Genomic DNA, 17,903 nt, shown 5'->3' with positions numbered 1-17,903 from the left:
AGTTGACTCGCCACTTTCCCTTTAAAGTCGTCACGCCGGTGAGCTCTCAGTGTCCTTTATTTCGAGGGAACTGGATGCCAAGACGTGAACAGATGTGTTTCAGCAGAACACTTTGGGCTTTTATTGTGTCAATGATAATCAATTAAAACCAAAACAAAAGTCACATGACGACACTGATGCTCTCATTACACACTCTCTCACCTCTGGTGTTTATAGCCGTGACACTGTAGTGTACTGCACATTAAGAGTCTGTTCAGTGTACTTCTGTACTCAGTGTTCTCTCTCTCTGTCTGTGTGTGTGTGTGTGTGTGTGTGTGTGTGTTATATCTGCACATTATCACTCAACAGTGAACTCCATTAACACACACTTCAGTTGGAATGTTGAACATGTGTGTAATGTTTCGTCCCTCAGCACATTCTCTAACTTTATAACTGGCGTAATGACTTTATATTATAATGATAAAAACTATTTAATTTCCCACATTCACTTTTGTCATGTGTTCAAGTTTAAGTTAATATCGTACCCAAGATATTCTAAGAGAAATGACCCTTAACCTTAGTTATTTTAATTCGTTTTATTTTATATTATTATTAAAAGCATTCCTCATTATATGTTTTGTATAATCAGTAATTAACTCTCAGTTCATTGTGTGATTAAATCTTGATAGTGTGAGTTCGCTTTCACGTCCGGTAGACATTATGGGCTGTGTTTCCATCCCAACCGCGAGTGAGCTGCTCATCTAGACCGAGATCGCGCGCTGGAAACCGTGATGCTGTCTGGTTAGGGCGCTCGCGAGGGTTTGAGACGCCGCCCGTGGACTCGCCGCGTTTAGTCACGCTGAGTGAAAGTTGACGATCCCGATCACCGTATCGACTCTTATCGCGGTAAACCGTGTTTAATCGTCACGCAGATCGTTGACTTTCGTCTCGTGTAATATCTGATGTTGTGGATTGTTGACTGCGGAGGGTTTGAACAGGTAAGATGTTTATTTATCGACAGATATCGCGAGCGCAGCACCTGAGGTCACTTGACGCTTTTCTCTTCTTTCAGTTTGAGATCAAAACGTTATTCGCGAAATGACCGTTTCATTCGTGACGGCGTGATGATTGACAGGTGTGTTGTCAGTGATTGACAGGTCTTATTTGATCACATGAAGTTTGTCTTTATTATTAACGATCAGTGCACGAGACACACTTCAGAGGGGTGATACCGTGTTTTTGTGTATCTTCACTTTGTTAAACCCTAGGTAGTGTTTGAAGTGTTTGATGGATATAGTATACTTGGGTGTTTAAGTACTAAGGTGTTATGTAATGTAGTAATATATCACAAATCATTATTATTATTATTATATAGTCATTACATGATGTGATTTATTGATATTATTGATCAGTAAACTTGTTTGTTCTGTTTCAGGGTCAGAGGTCATACAGATATGTGTCCATTGATTGGTTTATGATAACTAACCCTGTTATTCCCTCTTTACTAGTGATGATGATGAAGATGATGTAGAGGCGATGTTGAGCGAGCGAGGAGGCGTCAGGTGAGCGTTACACCTGTGAACACCCCCTCTCTCTCTCTGTCTCTCTCTCTGTGTCTCTCTCTGTCTCTCTCTCTGTGTCTCTCTCTCTGTGTCTCTCTCTGTCTCTCTCTCTGTCTCTCTCTCTGTGTCTCTCTCTGTCTCTCTCTCTGTCTCTCTCTCTGTCTCTCTCTCTGTGTCTCTGTCTCTCTCTCTCTCTCTCTGTCTCTCTCTCTGTGTCTCTCTCTCTCTGTGTCTCTCTCTCTCTCTCTCTCTCTCTGTGTCTCTCTCTCTCTCTCTCTCTCTCTCTCTCTCTCTCTCTCTCTCTCTCTCTCTCTGTCTCTCTCTCTCTCTCTCTCTCTCTCTCTCTCTCGCTCTCTCTCTCTCTCTCTCTGTCTCTCTCTCTCTCTCTCTCTCGCTCTCGCTCTCGCTCTCTCTCTCTCTCTCTCTCTCTCTCTCTCTCTCTCTCTCTCTCTCTCTCTCTCTGAAACTGGTCTGTGACATTTTAGAAGTCACTTCCTCCTGCACAACCGTGTGTGTGTTCTCATATCAGAGGTTTATATTTATCCGTGTGGAGTCCTGTTTTCCTAATAAGGTTCTTTAGTGGGACAGAGGGCATGATGGGAAAGCATGTGGACAATGACCATGGACTGTTCCCACGCTGTTGTGTTTTGTTGTATGTGGTGTTAAGAGAGACAGAGAGCGATACAGGTGGACTGGAGAGCTGAAGTTCACAGACGGTCCCATACAAAAGCTTGAATGAAAACAGTCAGTTGTAAGAGAGAAACTCACTTTCATGTGTTTTGTCAAGTGAAGACAACGATGTTTCTTTTGTTGTTCCGTTAAGCTTTGATCTCATACCGACATTAACCCTCGACTTCCTACAGTAACCATAATGGGGCAGATTTAAGGGTCTTGTGTCACACTCAAGGGGTTTTTGGGTGACCGTGTGTCCATGAAATGATTCGTTAATTTATTTTGATCAGATTTGCTGTGATTTCTAGTATCTTAACTAACCGGTGTAGTTCTCGTAGTTCTGGTTTAACTGGAGGACTCTTCAGTAATAAAACAGAGCTGCTGGTGAAGCTGATCACTGATCAGTGTGCTTGACCTCACTGGTTAACCCAGCGTAGCTGGTTAATCTGGTTAAATATGAACACATCAACACCCAACGTCTAAACAGAAAATATATTCTCTCACCAGTCATTCTTTCAGAGGAACTTCCCACAGGAGAACGCTCAGAAGATCTCAGTTGTGTTTCATTGAAGTCTCGGATGTTTTTCTCAAAATAGCTCAGGAGAAATAAAAAGGAAAAACTCATGGGAGTGTAAGTGTTGCAACACATGAAGAGTATGGAGTTATGTATTTGTGTAAATGTGATGAGAAATGTTTGAGTGACTCTTTTTCTCAGGAGAAACATCTGAGACATTAAAGAGGTCTCATCTGGGATTTATGTCTTTCACTATAGACATGTTATTAGCATGTTATCTGTTCACGTGTGGTCTTATACTACACTAATGTCCATTCATGTGTCATTAGACATGCCTAGACACAACATGGATCTCCAGAGGAGTCAGTGGGAGCCTGTCCAGAAATCACCTTGGATCATGCGATTGGCCGCGCAGCAAAGTCCCGCCTCTTCAGGGGCGGAGTCAGACACAGAGGGCAGCAGCACAGAGAGTGAACGTGTAAGTCACATCTTTCCTCTTAAAACTGACCTGAGCAGCTCCACCTGCTGGTGTGTAAATCACTCTCGCTCTCTTCGTCTTTTTCACAGTCTCAAATCAAAGAACACAAAAGAGAACCTGCAAAGTTCCTGACCTCACCCTCCGTGGTGCAGCAGCGAATCACAGAGCTCGACCAACAGAGAGAGGAGATGAAAATCGAGGTGAGCGGAAGTGAGGTTGTCATTATCATCATGTGTGTGTCTCATGTGAGAGTGACGTCACGATTCTCTTCTGCAGCTGCAGCTGGAGGTGGCGCTGCTGCAGGGAGAGCTGCAGACGGAGCGGGAGCGCCTGCGCAGACACACAGAGCAGCTGCAGGTGTTGCAGGAGAAGGACAGACAGAGAAAGTGCCAGCGATCGGCCTGCAGACCGAAGGTTTGTGTTTGCTGCAGATGGATCATGATGCGTAACGGTGAGATTTGACTGATCCTCTGTCTGTCCCAGGAGCGTGTTCAGCTGGAGAAGGAACGTCTGAAGGTGGAGGAGATGAAGAGGAGGTGTGAGGAGCTGGAGAAACAGATCCCAGTGCAGCCGAAAGCCCGGCGAGAAAACATGCTGCTTCAGCTAAAGCAGGTGACAAACATCTGTCCGCTCGGCACTGCACTACACTGTAAAACATTATTCTGTGTCGTAGTAGATTTCATGAAATTAATTGAGAAAACTTTACTTAATACAATTGTGTTGTTTTTTTAACCAGAATTTTAGTTAAACTTATAGAAATATCTCGGACACAAATTATTGAGTGAATTCAACTTAATTTTATCATGTTCAACCCACTTAAACTTGTATAAACGATCTTTACTTAATTATTTTGTGGTGGAACTACATGAATTCTTTAGTTTATCATGTGACATTTGCTCCAATAATTTAGGTAATTTTACTTGATTTATTCATGGGATATTGGGTTTAAAATTTGCATTAAAGTGCTTAAAATATTTTGTGTAATGCTGTTCCCTTCATTTTTTTAAGTTTATATCTCTGTATTTTTTTGTACAACAAAAATAATTTTTACAGATTAATATATTTCATATATTCATATAGCTTTCACTGTCTCTCTAGTATATTCTACACTGTCTTTCTTAAAAGGAATGGACAGAATAATAAAAAGAATAAGATTGAACCAGATTAAAAAGGAGAATACAGAACTTAAATGAAATCATTTGAGATCCCAGTTGAGGACATGAAACACAACTGAATGAATCTGCATTCATCAACTAGTAGCCTTGACAGGTGACAAAAATAGGGATTTAAAACACATGAGAATGTTCGACACAAGAGCCTCAAAATCTGAAGGAATGAGGTGAAACACTTTAGCAAGACATGTGCTTGAGGAATTTGTGTGTGCAAAACCTGATTTACTTCACATGAGACACAAGTGACCAGTGACCGGTTGAATATTTTTATTCAACCAGGCCCAGATCATCAGATGATGGACGAGTTCATGGACATAAAGTCATGTTATATTTCAGGACAGAGATGCTTTTGAAGTGTCGTTGAGAGCGTTTGAAGACATGGAGTTTCGTGTTCTCGAGTTGGAAAGTGGAGTAGAAGACGAGCGAGAGGAGGGCGAGAGGAGCACTCGTGAGACGGTGATAGAGCAGGACATCTCCAGAGTCCAGCAGACGCTTGACGCATCACAGGTCAGCTGACACCCATTTCAGAAATGAAGAGGATCAGACCGAAGTTTACAAACTAAAGTCTGACTGTAAATGTTTACAAGCACATCTGAATGTATGCAAAAATGATATGCAGTGTGTAAATGTAATATCATCCAGAACGGCATTTAGAGTTTCTGTGTCTGGTGTCGTCCATCGTCTGTGCACACGCCTCCATTAACACAACCAGACGGAGAACATCTGCTCATTGACTGTCACATCTGACCCTGAGCTGTCATTTCACCAAACCACTTTACCATCACCCTGACATCAAAGCCTGCTGCTGAACCGTCTGATGATGTAATGATGGTGTGTGTCTGTTGTTCAGGAGCGGGTCACACAGCTGGAAGAACAGCTGATGAAGATGGAGAAAGAGCGAGATGAAGAGCTGAACTCCCTCAGACAAGAGAAAAGAGAGCTCCTTCACAGATCTCAGAGGGTAACAAACTCACGACGACACTGACGGGGTGATGCAGGCGGTTGCCAGGGCGTAGCTGTGCAGTTGCTAGGGTAGTTTGTTAATGTGTTGATGTCTGGGTGTTGTTTGGATTCTTACTGAACAGACTTTCTCTGTTTTTTTATTTCTTTGTTAAATAAAATCCCCAGTTGGCTTTATGAAATCACAGAGGGGAATCCTGATTATACCAGAGAGTATTTGATTGGACGTAAATCTGCGTCGTCTCGTAGATTTGTGTTGTGTTTATGTGAAACACACTAAAGCAAACAGACATGTACTGATCACAATAATGTTTCATATTTGATCTGATTGTTACTGTGAGCAGCTGTACAGTGAGCAGGGCATAATGGGTTTGTGTGACTCAACACACGGCACTAATGATGAAAAACACATCTATAACTGAGAGAACATTATGAGGTCACATGGGTGGAGGAGAGAGAGAGGGAGGGAGTGTATGTGTGAGAAAGAGGGCGAGAGAGGGCAGTATTCACAGAAGAGGGCAGGACGAGAGACAGAGAACAGATCAGTCTGATAGAACACACACTCACACTTCACCATGCAGCAAAACTCTACACACATCCTGGTGAGTTTCAGTGCGCTCTCTCTCTCTCTCTCTGTGTGTGTGTGTGTGTGTGTGTGTGCACGTGTATGTGTGCGTGTGCCTGCGAGCATGTGTGTGTTTGTGTGTGTGTCCTTGTAAACCCTACAGTGTGTTGAACAAACATCTCCACAATGATGATAATAATATGAATACTTTTTGGTCCTCATAAGGAAATATAAATCAAATGTTCATTTGAAATGTAAAAGTGCAGGTTTTGTTTTATGGGACAGTGTTTGTGTGATGTGATGATTGAGTTCATGACTGATGCTCATGAGTCCGTACAGAATCCTTTAAATGACACATGTGTCTGTGACTCAAGAGAGAGAGATTTAACTCTACCATCACTTTAACCGAAACATCAACATCACTGACCTGGAGTCTTACGGTTGAGTTCACAGCGCAACTGAATCAAGATGAATGAGAAACACGTCTGGTGGATCTCTGAATGTTGTTTGGTTATTGCTGATGGTGTTTATTATCTGAATTAAAGACGGTAGCAATCAGGAAGTGATGTGTTTCCGGCCGGACATAATACTTTAATATTTCCGCAAACTGGAAATATATATGCTTTCCATACCTAAACACAGTGTGTGCCCCATCAGCCTTGAGAGAGAGAGAGAGAGAGAGAGAGAGAGAGAGAGAGAGAGAGACCCGCATGTGCAGTCAGAGTTTGGAGGAAACATGTATGGTGCATGTTTAGGTTACAAACGTGAAGCCTTTTTTATTGCTGTAACACTCCAGCATGTCAACTTAGAAATAACATCATTTTTTACCCTAGCAACAGACATTCAGTTTACCCTAGCAACCACATAGCCTTGACAACCACACACAACCTGCAGCTGTAGTCGTCATCATCTCATTATTCTGAGAATGGAACTTTTATGACCAAATTGCATATTTCCTTCACTTGGCATTCAATCCCATAATGCATTAGTGCAAACAGAGAGAGAGGAAAACCTGTGCTGTGCATGTAACTGTGGAACTATGTTTGGAAGCAGCGCTGCTTTCTCAGAATGTTTATTGTGTGGTTTTGTGCGTTTGTTTGTCATTGCAGTTGCTTTATTCAACCATCTTTTATTTACAGTCCTTACTGATGTGTCGTGTGCACACTAATCATCAAGGACATTTTGTCTTTGTAGATTTTGAAAGAGAAGAAGCCTCTCAACGATTGGTCCAACATTACGGGCTCCACCCCCTGCGTGATGTCACTGTCTCCCGTGAGCGTTCATAGAGCGGCGCAGGTACGTTCAGTTGTTTGACATGTGTGGACGTGTGTTTATTTAACGCGCTGACCTGACCGTCTTATTGAAATGTGTTCAGGACTCGCTGAAGGAGGTTTCCGGTTTCCCCCGTAGACGTAGCTCACACAGGAAAGTCACAGACAGACCTCTCTCTGCACAAGGTGAGCGCATCAATCAACGCTGCCATGAAACACACGGACACAATGTAGGTCAAACAGACGGTTTTATTGGACAGACGGAGTGCACAAGAGGAGAAAGTGCAGTGGTTAGTTCTGGCCGATTACTTGTGTAAAGCTTCAGGATTAAAGGTGTGTCAGTGTGAGGATTACTGGAAGAACAAGTGTAACCACTACAGCCCTGCGTCTGACTTATCTCAACAACTACACAAACACACACTACACACTACTTTAAACACCACCTCTGTAGTGTGTGTGTGTGTGTTTGTGTGTATGTGTCTGTGTGTTAATGTGTGATTGTGTGCATGTGTATCTGTGTGTGGGAGTTTGAAGGTGTGTGTGTGTGTGTGTGTGTGTGTCTGTGTGTCAGTCTGTGTTTGAGGTGTGTGTGTGTGTGTGTGTGTGTGTGTGTGTCAGTGTGTGTTTGAGGTGTGTGTGTGTGTGTCAGTGTGTGTTCGAGGTGTGTGTGTGTGTGTGTGTGTGTGTCAGTGTGTGTTTGAGGTGTGTGTGTGTGTGTGTGTGTTTTAAGGTGTGTTTGGTCATGTGAGTCAGTCTTGATAATCTAATGCAATGTTTAAACAACACTATCAGTAAGTAGGAAATCTTATGAGTGAATTATGGGATGTGACCATGTGAAATTGCATACAAAGGCCAACCTTACCATGAATAAAAAAAGTTTTTACCAAAAGTTTTCGTCATACTGAGAACATTTGATGGTTCAGCCATGTAAAGTTTTACAGAATTGTCTTGGTCTTGGTTCATATTCCTCACAAATGGACACTTTAAATAAAATCCCAATTTTAAATAGAAAACTGGTGTATAGACTTATATATTTCTGACTCTATCATCAGGGGTTTTGTCAAATAATATAGATAATTCAATATATTGGTAATAAAGAGTTTATAATTCTTGTCTTGACTGAAAATGTCACATCCATAATGCTGGAATTGCATAATGCTGGAATTGCTCACTTTCTTTTTATTTGATTCTTAAGTCTATTTGTGTTATACAATGAATTAACACAGCTTATCCAATTAATCACACACCTGTGTCTATATCTGTGTTATTTGACCTACAGGTGATGAACTTGATGTTGTGTGTGTTGTTTTCAGTGTTGGTGAGGATGACTCCAGACAAACAGAGCTGTGATGTCGTGTCACCTCGTCTTCATCACTCCTCTCACAGATTGAGTAACGGACTCAAGGGGGGTCACAGTGACTCCTCACAGACGCCCTGCAACAGCACAAACACCTCCCGCGCGTCCAGGTGAGACCCAACATTTCCTGAAGAGCTGCTAGTTTGTACATCCGAGGTTTCAGAAAGAACATTGACGATATATGAGATTGTATTTCTTAAAGCCGCTAGGAAATGTTTTTCTATGATGCATTATTTTATTGGAGCTCTGGCTGCTGTCTGATCACGTGACCTCTCGTCCCCGTAGTCCTCAGAGTCTGCTGGATCTGGTGGAGATGGAACGGAAGGTCAGAGAAGCCAAAGCAGAGAGAGAGCGTCTGCTGAGACAGAGAGTGAGATACTGACACACAATAATCATATTATCACTATATCACCTCTTGTCCTGCATGCTCATTGGTCACTTCAGTTGAGATTTATAAGACATTTGTATTTATACATTTTAAGAGAAGTCTGCTGCGCTCGTTCAGTTAAGTGTGTGTGGTTTGGACACTGATGTAATGTGATGAAGGATAATCTCATTTTGTGTGGACGCAGGAGGAACGTCGCCGTCTGCAGGTGGAGGAACAGAGACAGAAAGATGTGAACTCTTTAAACGCACAGACACATGAATCAACAGCAGAACAACACAACTCAACACACAGGACACAGCTGGAGGTGCGTCTGCTGTTTTCTTAGTTGTTTGTGTTTGTATTATTCATCGTGGCTGTGCTTTTATTGTGTTGGATTGGTCTTTCTCGTTCAGCAGAGCGTCCCGCTTTCTCTAAAGGTGAACTTTGACCTGCGCTCTCATGTGGAGGCCCTGGGTCACAATGTGAGTGGATGCATGGGAGTGAATTTGTCTTCGCGGAGGTGCGGTGGCTTTCTGACCAAGCGCGGAGGCCGCGTGAAAACATGGAGGAGAAGATGGTTCATCTTTGATCTGGACCACCAGCGCCTGGCGTATTACACCGGTAAGAACAAGAGCCAATAGACTGAGTTCTGTCTAGAGATCAGATTATCACAGAGAGCTGTTTTGGTTCCTCGGCCAGATAACAAAAACCCAGAACACTTGATTGACGGCTCATTACACATGATATCTGACACACAGATGGGGAACGCCCATCATTTGTAATGTCGCCAACACATCCCCTACTTTATGCTTTTTTTAAATACATCATAATTATCTGACGTTTATTTAATCCATGTTCATGTTTTCTCAGAACTGGATGAGAAGAAACTGAAGGGGGTGATTTATTTTCAGGCAATTGAGGAGGTTTATTATGATCATCTGAGGACAGCCACCACTGTGAGTCTTTTTCAAATCAACGCTGCATCAATTACTATTGAACACGTGACTTTTATTTTACAAAGTGATTCATATAAATATTATCACATAAAAAATGGACTGTGGTTCTTATATGAGGGCTGTCATAATTGACACTTCTTAATTATCGTGGCCACTGGCCATAAGTATTCATGATGATATTGAGATATCTATTTAAATATGTAAAATCATTTTCACCTTTTTTCGGGGTCAATAAATGACACTCACAACTTGAGTGTGTGGATGCAGAGAAATATCAACCAGATTCTGTCACTGAATTAATGACATTATTATCATACGTGTTATATTTCTGATATATCATATGATAGATCCGGTGAACTCTCAGCATGTCTGTAATAAAACTGTGTTCATGTTTTAACTTTCATTTGTCCATTGTGTGTTTCTGTCAGTCTCCGCGGCCGAGTCTCACCTTCTGTTTGAAAACGTACGAGCGTCTTTTCTTCCTGGTGGCTCACAGCGCTGAAGCCATGAGGATCTGGATGGATGTTTTTGTGACGGCCACAGACGAGCACAGCAGATACTGACCAGCAGTCGACACACTATTCAGTGCATTCAGTGTTAAACATCAGCTCTGTTACTGTGCTGGACACGTGCAGTGTTTGTCCTCTACTGTCCTCTGCTGTTACACTAACAGAACAACATCATACACTGCACTGATGGAACTCAACAAGCTGGGTTTGATTTCTTACACATTATTTATTATTGTCACATATATTGTATATTTTGTAACGGTTGGACTTGGGGGATAAAAATGATTGACTGTGATGTTATTAAATATTTACATTCCAAACAGTGTGTGTGGACTTCTCCATGTGCCAAGGACTGATTCAACCAATTTAATGGTCGATGAAAATGATTCGTCAAGAATATTTACAAACAAAAATATAGTTTTTTCTTATTTAATGTGGCTAAATTGTTCTTGTCAAATACAATGTAGCCCTTTAAAGTTGTATATAAGATATATATCTAGATTGAGTTGTTCAGTGGATGAGAAGGCTTTTTGTATTGTTTTACATTTGGTCATTTAGCAGATGCTTTTATACAAATGATGTAAACAATGGAAGCAATTGGAACAACATAAAGACTACAAACAGCACAAGTGCAACAAGAAAACTGCTCTCATATAGCCCACCACAGTATACAGAACTAAGGTCTTTTGTTGTTGTTGTTGTTGTTTAGAGATCTGAGTGCAGTCAAACCCACATGAGATATATAACTCACATAAACACTACAATTCATACGCTTATGGCCGCTTGTTTATTCTATCTTTACATTTGAGAATAATACTAGTCCTCACAAATATGAAATAACACAAATGTAACTTTGAGAATGATGTTGTGTTTTAGGAAAATGCGAACCAAATGAAGAAAATAATAATAAAGAAAATGTCTTTCATTCCAAACGTACATTTGATTTATTATTTGAATGTTTATGAAAATGAAAAAAGTGTTGATGTCCTTGATGCTCGTGACGCGTGTTGTTTATTTATGATGTTGAATCTTTTAAATGTGATTCTCGTTAGAATCGTTCATGTGTTCAGATGTGAAAGGATTTGAGGTTGAATGTGTGATGATGGCGAGGAAGGCTTCTCTGTATGTGGGGGATCTGGATGAGAGGGTGACAGAAGCGATGCTGTATGAGAAGTTCAGTCCGACCGGTCCGATTCTGTCTGTCCGAGTGTGCAGAGATAAACTCACGGGCTGCTCGCTCGGATACGCGTACGTTAACTTTCAACGAGCTGAAGATGGTAAACACTTTACACAATTCATATAGTCAATTAAGTCTTTAGTATTAAGCTTGAATACTAGCCTACAGCTGTAAATACACTATAATTAATACTGCAGAATACTTTCATATACGTTATCAATATGTAGTAATTAAAGTGAATAATAAATCCTATTTCTTTATTTTTTAATAATTATAAAAAACAACTAATGTTGGGTTCACACCAAACGCGAACAATCGCGTTCAACGCTCTTTACTCGCGGGGGAAAGTTCGTTAATGTCGCACTAGTACAATCCTACACATAACGTTTATATTTTTAGAAGATTTCAAAATGTTTTCCTTTAGCTCGACGCATACACATTCATTTATATATAAATATGTGCTCATTTGGTAAAAAACAATTTATGGTTAAATTCGTTTATATTTGTTTTTAAAGCACAAATGAAATTGCATGTAAAGATTATGGAACATGCATTCAACACTTTTGAGTGTTGTGTATACTGTAAGCATGCAGCATTAAATTGACAAAAACGTTTCTCACTCCCAAGAGTTTTGTGCATGAAAAATGGATAAAGTAACTATAAGTGCACAGTAAGCATTGCTATAGCTTTTATCTTGACTACAATTCCCTAATGAGACAACTAGCCCCGGTCTTTCATATAGACTCATTGATACAAGTATATTTTTCATCATGACATCATGTTTGTTATGTCAGCCGAGCGAGTATTAGACACCATGAACTTTGATGAGATGAATGGGAAACCCATGAGGATGATGTGGTGCCAGCGTGACCCGTCACTGCGCAAAAGTGGAGTGGGAAACATCTTCATCAAGAATCTGGAGAAATCCATGAGCAGTGAAGCTCTTCTGGACATCTTCTCACCCTTCGGTACCATCTTATCCTGCAAAGTAAGTGCTGTTATAAAACCCAGGGTTTGTATGAAGGGCAGCAGAAGTTCACATGTCTCTTTCTGAAGGTGTCCTGTGACGAGAAAGGTCCGAAGGGGTTTGGATTCGTGCACTTTGAGACCATTGAAGCCGCTGAAAAAGCCATCAGTCGATTGAATGGGATGCTGATCAATGATCAAAAAGTGTAAGCAGTGATTGTTGTTATACAGTTTTTTTCATCTGGTAACAAGCATAGTTCAATACTGAAGCCACATTTCAAAAACTCTTCATAAAGTCTGCATTACCAACATGGCCAAACACTTCATCTCACCTCCAAAACTCACTCAGACCAACAAAACACTTCACATACGTCTCAAAATAAGCCCGTCACAACATAACACTCGCAACAGTTCTCAATCAGAAAACACACATTTCATCCACTACACACTGACCTAAAAATACACTAATAACAGGCAGCATTACAGAAACATATATGGACTTTTATTTTTGAAGTTTGCATGAATCAGTGTTTTATATAGAATAACCATTGAATGTACTATAAAAAGATTGTATCTGCTGCAATTTGAATATAGAACCAACTATTGGTTCTACTACCTGTTAAAAAAGAAAAGATAAAAAGATAATGATAGGATGTCAACACAAAAACACGTGGGATTAAACCCACAACCTTAGCGTTGTTAGCACCATGGTCTTACCGCTGAACTACAGGAACTTATAAAACTTTCAGGAAAAATCATTTTATTTTACTTTCTACTTACGGACTCTAAAATGTAATATATAATATACAATATATATGTATTTTCTTTTAAATAATTACTGCAGAAATGCATGAAATGTGTCATTATTGTGTCTGAATGTGTTTTAACCATTTTGAAAGCAGTGTTTGAGCATTTGATAGATGTGTTGAACATACAGTATATTGTGTTTTACAGGTTGTAGAATATGAATGACAAAAGGATTTGTGAATTTTGAAAAATGTGAAAGCAATGAAAAATGATTCACAGTTTGGACTGAGAAAGTTTGGCTTCAGTATTGAACAATGCTTGTTAGCAGGTGAAATAAACTGTAAGTATAATACCGCAAATATCGATGCAAATAAGTCTCATATGTTGCGTCCTGAAGGTTTATCGGCCACTTCAAGTCCCGCAGAGAGCGTGAGGCTGAAATAAAGGAGAGAGCCAAAGAATTCACCAACGTTTACATCAAGAACTTTGGTTCAGACCTGGATAACAACTCTCTCTGTGAGGTGTTCGGTAAATTCGGTGAGTGATTTGTGTATTTGTTGAGTGTTTTGTTTGACTTTCTCAGTTCTGCTGGTCTCTGACATCTCTCTACAGGTCGCATCGTGAGCGCTCGCGTGATGACAGACGAGAGCGGGAACTGCAGAGGATTCGGGTTTGTTGACTTCGAGAGGCACAGCAATGCTCAGAAGGTGCATGACGTAACCAAAGAAGATCCCTGTGGAGAAATGAGTGACTTAAGAATGAAATCTCTGCTCTCAGGCCGTGCAGGAGCTGAACGGGACGGAGTTGAAGGGCAGGCGGCTTTATGTGGGACGAGCTCAAAAGAGACGAGAGCGTCAAGCGGAGCTCAAGCACATGTTTGAGAAGATGAAGCAGGAGCGCTTGGCTCTCTATCAGGTACCAACAGACGCGTCTCATCCAGCACCTCCTGTAGAACACCACTAACACATGTAAACTGTCCCACAGGGCGTCAATCTGTACGTGAAAAACCTGAGCGACTGCGTGGACTGTGAAGTTCTCCACAAAGAGTTCTCGCCGTACGGGACCATCACCAGTTGTAAGGTGGATGTCGGTCTTTGTCTCTATAAGAGTGACAGAAGCGTTTTATCTCGTGAGTTTGAGAAGTGCAGTGTTTCTCGTGCAGGTGATGACGGCAGGAGGACGCAGCAGAGGATTCGGCTTCGTTTGTTTCTCATCTCCAGAAGAAGCCACTAAAGCTGTTTCTGAAATGAATGGTCGCATCATCGCGAACAAGCCATTATATGTGGCTCTGGCCCAGCGGAAGAAAGAGAGACAGGCCCACCTCATGGACCAAAACATGAGCAGAAAGGCGATGTCCCAGAGACAGAATCTGCAGCCCCACTCCACCATCTACCATCCAATCACAACATCTGGATTCTTCATGACTCCACAGGTCCTCCTTCTCCTCCAAATGCTCACATCATCTGATCGACGCATGGATGGATGATAAATAAACGTTTGTGTTTGTTGATGTGTTCCACAGGTTCAGTCCTGTCCGCGATGGGACCTGCCGGGTGTCAGCGTTCAGTGTGAGTATATCAGAGACCACGTACTGCTCTCTTCGCCTAAACATCATCATCATCATCACTGATATTTCATTTACTGCTATTAATAAAGGATAATAATGATAACTGGAAAAGTCAAAACTTGAAAATGTATTCTCGATCCATCTCAGCCACTGTATTTACTGCCGGTATATTGAATCATCAGTGTATATTTTCTAAACCCCTTTTGATAGAGTCATACAATATCAATATGTTGTCTTTATAAAATCACATTTATATAAGAAAGTCCCCACAAAAGGTTCATTTTATTTTGTGGTCTGTGGAATCATGAAGTTTGAAAACCCCTGATCTATACTAGAAGATGAGGAGGATGTGATTTTAAGGGTCTCAGAATAAAGATAACAGAATGAACGGGCCTTTACTCTGATTGTTCTTATGTCTTGTTTTGCTCATTTGTTGTGGATCTGTAAATCTCAGCATTTTCTAGAAAATAAAGAATATCATGATTACAGCATTGCTAATGGATTTGTTTGTCTGACTTTCTGACAGCCGATCACGGTCATCCTCATTGGTCGAACGCTTTGGGATTCATTCATGGAGTCACTCCAGTGAACCTCCAAACACCACAGATGCTTCAGGTCACAACACACACTCCTGGATTATCTTATGTTTCACACTGTTTGTACTTTATTCCGGGATAATTAAAGATTTCTTTTACGTTTTCTTACAGCCTGATGTGTATCTACAGTATCAGAGAGACAATTCTGAGCTCTATCATTTACTTCAATCCCATGATTTGAGGTCGAAGGTCAGTCATCGGGCATCATCATTATATTATTCTTGAGCTCTGAGTGGTTTGGGTTTGATGATGATCGTTTGATTCATGATGTTGTTTTGTGTTTGTTTAGGTAAATGAAGGGATGGATGTTTTAAAAGTCAGTCAGATGATGGAAACCTTTCACCTGTAATTCCTTCACCTGTCCTTTCACTCCTGCAGTCAAAGGCCATGTACACGTGATTTCTTAAATGTTCACTTTTGTGAATCATCAATTGTAATAACTTTATCATCCTGTTTGTACTACAGGAAAACAGAAAATAAATGTATTAAGTGAATTAGTCTACATGAAACACACCCAAAACTGAAGCATGAATTGAATTTCTGGAGTGATGTACAGTTTAACATCTCATTCCTTACAGTAAAACTGGTCATTTATTGGAAAATAGGAACTTTGAGTTTGTTATTAATTACTTTGGGAAGTTTTTTTCTATTTTATCTTAAATGGTTTAAATCCAAACACTCTTTTAAACGTATGTGCACATTGTTAAAAATCTGTTAACTACTCTGTTTCAAAGACATCTAATGAAATGGCTTGTTTGTAAAAGTTGAAGGTTAAATAAAAAAACAGAAGCTTTCTGCTCCTCTGGTCGCGCTACTTCTGTTTCTTCTTTTGTGCTGTGGGCTTGTGCCCATTTCAACTTCAGCACACATCTTATATAAAGAATATAAAGCTAACATAAAAATAAACATACAATGTTATTACCGAATGAAGCAGGATCCGCGGCAGCACCGCATCTCTTTGACTTCAGGTGGTCATGAGATCAATATCGGTCAGAACACGTGTTAAAAAAAGATCTTCAGTCTGTTTTCTAGCAGTTGTTTGGTCGTAGTTGAGGGAATTTGAATTATGTTTTTTATTGCCACAAACACAATATACAGAGCTACATCACATTGAATGAAAGAAAAGAAAGAAAGAGAAAAATGACAGAAAAAGACAAATGTTTTCAGAGCTTTTCAGATTTTCAATTACAATCATTGATAAAATATGAAATGTTTGGTTTACATAAGGCCCACTTCGTTTTCTGTATATGACATTTACCAAATATAATAAATAACTGTATAATCAAATTATAATTTTCAAAATGACAAAATACATCAAAAACATTCAGTTCCACCATACTTTCCAATTCTCTATTCATATAATGTCCAAGTCTTTCCAAAGTAATCTTGTATAGATAGAATGCTAAAACAGATGTAAAATAGCTTCTTTTTCCATCCCACAAAATTCACAGATATTTGAAATGTCAAGTTTAAACATTTGTAAAACATGCTTACTGATACTTTCATGTTGGGTTTCATTTTCACTTTTGACTATCGTCTACATTTGTCCTACTATGGCAATGATTTGATCTTGAAACATCTGCAGTGAACTGATCATACAGTTCTTTATAAACATGCTTCTCTAAACCTCGGGGTCAAATATTTTCAATTCTTGCACTGAGGTCAGCACTCATTTCTCAAATGATGTTGAATAAAGGTTGAAATGTCAACAAATCATCATTATTGTGAAATGCAATAATGGCTTTGGCTACTATAAATGTTTTCAAAGACTTTGACTCCAGCAGAGTACAATATAATATATATTAGATGAACATCCAGTATTAACTGAGAGTGATGAGGCCTGTGCGGTCTTCTCCTAAACATGTCTGTGCACAGCGCCTGCTCAAAATCCCTTTTGTAGTCATTGTTGCATAAATACAAAATGATTTGTGTTTCATTGTGGTTATAGATCACACTTTAGTTGTTTTCAACAATAAGCAGTGTTATGTTGTATTCAGAGTAGTGTTAGTGAAGCACAGGCCTTTTTCATCATTCAAGCAGTTTGATCTTGGAGTTCTCGTTGTCTATTTTATGAGTATGATCATCTCTTGTGCTTTTGGGTCTTTTATACTTTTCAAATTCACAAAAATATCATATACATTTGTTTTGTAACATTTGTACTATAAAGAAAATGTCAATTTTCGACTACCATAACATTATTAATATACTCTATGCAGTATTTATTACCATGAGTCTATATCTCTTGGATATTGCACTAAAATAACTTTCTTACTTAATGTCTTAAAATTCTGGAATCAAGATGGATTTTCTTGATGAGCAAAATGACCTTTCTTTGTTTTAGACAAAAAATATGACATTTTAGTCAACTTGCTATCGGGGTCAGAAAAATAATCTTGAATTAAGGTTTATCATCTTTACAGTCACTAAATTCAAGATATTTTTATTGGCAGATGTTTTTGCTTGTTTTAAGCACAAATTGACTTAAATC

The 17,903-nt window shown here is 39.9% G+C and overlaps 2 protein-coding genes across 11 annotated transcripts; both read left to right on the top strand.

The window, feature by feature from the left end:
- The first annotated feature begins 692 nt into the window (after positions 1-692).
- Positions 693-11,350, top strand: phldb3 (pleckstrin homology-like domain, family B, member 3). 10 transcript variants are annotated; one of them, XM_079468908.1, is made up of 18 exons: positions 770-977; positions 1,052-1,114; positions 1,488-1,541; positions 2,721-2,844; positions 3,057-3,205; positions 3,295-3,405; positions 3,482-3,619; positions 3,689-3,817; positions 4,714-4,884; positions 5,228-5,338; positions 7,097-7,198; positions 7,278-7,359; positions 8,487-8,640; positions 8,816-8,900; positions 9,103-9,222; positions 9,311-9,518; positions 9,768-9,853; positions 10,282-11,291. In XM_079468908.1, the coding sequence occupies exons 5-18, from the start codon at positions 3,059-3,061 to the stop codon at positions 10,414-10,416; spliced, it is 1,779 nt and encodes a 592-aa protein (XP_079325034.1). In that variant the 5' UTR covers positions 770-977; positions 1,052-1,114; positions 1,488-1,541; positions 2,721-2,844; positions 3,057-3,058; the 3' UTR covers positions 10,417-11,291. The 10 variants fall into 10 exon arrangements, with proteins under 10 accessions (XP_079325033.1, XP_079325036.1, XP_079325030.1 ...); XM_079468907.1 differs by lacking the exon at positions 1,052-1,114 and having other exon boundaries at positions 693-977; XM_079468906.1 differs by lacking the exon at positions 2,721-2,844 and having other exon boundaries at positions 729-977.
- A 114-nt stretch (positions 11,351-11,464) lies between these two features.
- LOC306901292 (polyadenylate-binding protein 4-like) lies at positions 11,465-15,764 on the top strand (the record flags this gene model as incomplete). The annotated part of the gene is made up of 12 exons (XM_079468968.1): positions 11,465-11,639; positions 12,334-12,527; positions 12,596-12,711; positions 13,650-13,789; positions 13,865-13,959; positions 14,030-14,167; positions 14,237-14,332; positions 14,415-14,684; positions 14,775-14,820; positions 15,346-15,434; positions 15,527-15,604; positions 15,705-15,764. 12 exons carry the CDS (start codon positions 11,465-11,467, stop codon positions 15,762-15,764), a joined length of 1,497 nt encoding a protein of 498 aa, XP_079325094.1.
- Between the last annotated feature and the right edge of the window lie 2,139 nt (positions 15,765-17,903).

The sequence above is a fragment of the Barbatula barbatula genome (genome assembly GCF_947034865.1).
Source record: "Barbatula barbatula genome assembly, chromosome: 12".
In the NCBI taxonomy this organism is placed as follows: Eukaryota; Metazoa; Chordata; class Actinopteri; order Cypriniformes; family Nemacheilidae; genus Barbatula; species Barbatula barbatula.
Note: the sequence above shows the minus strand (reverse complement) of the source record. Positions and strands in the feature narration are given on the sequence as shown.

Bases quoted from the DNA above. Each gene is read 5' to 3' on its own strand.
- phldb3 (XM_079468904.1), top strand. From the start codon at position 3,059: ATGCCTAGACACAACATGGATCTCCAGAGGAGTCAGTGGGAGCCTGTC. The intron at 3,818-4,713 runs GTGACAAACATC...GTTATATTTCAG, and splicing joins TGCTGCTTCAGCTAAAGCAG to GACAGAGATGCTTTTGAAGT. The intron at 7,360-8,486 runs GTGAGCGCATCA...TGTTGTTTTCAG, and splicing joins CAGACCTCTCTCTGCACAAG to TGTTGGTGAGGATGACTCCA.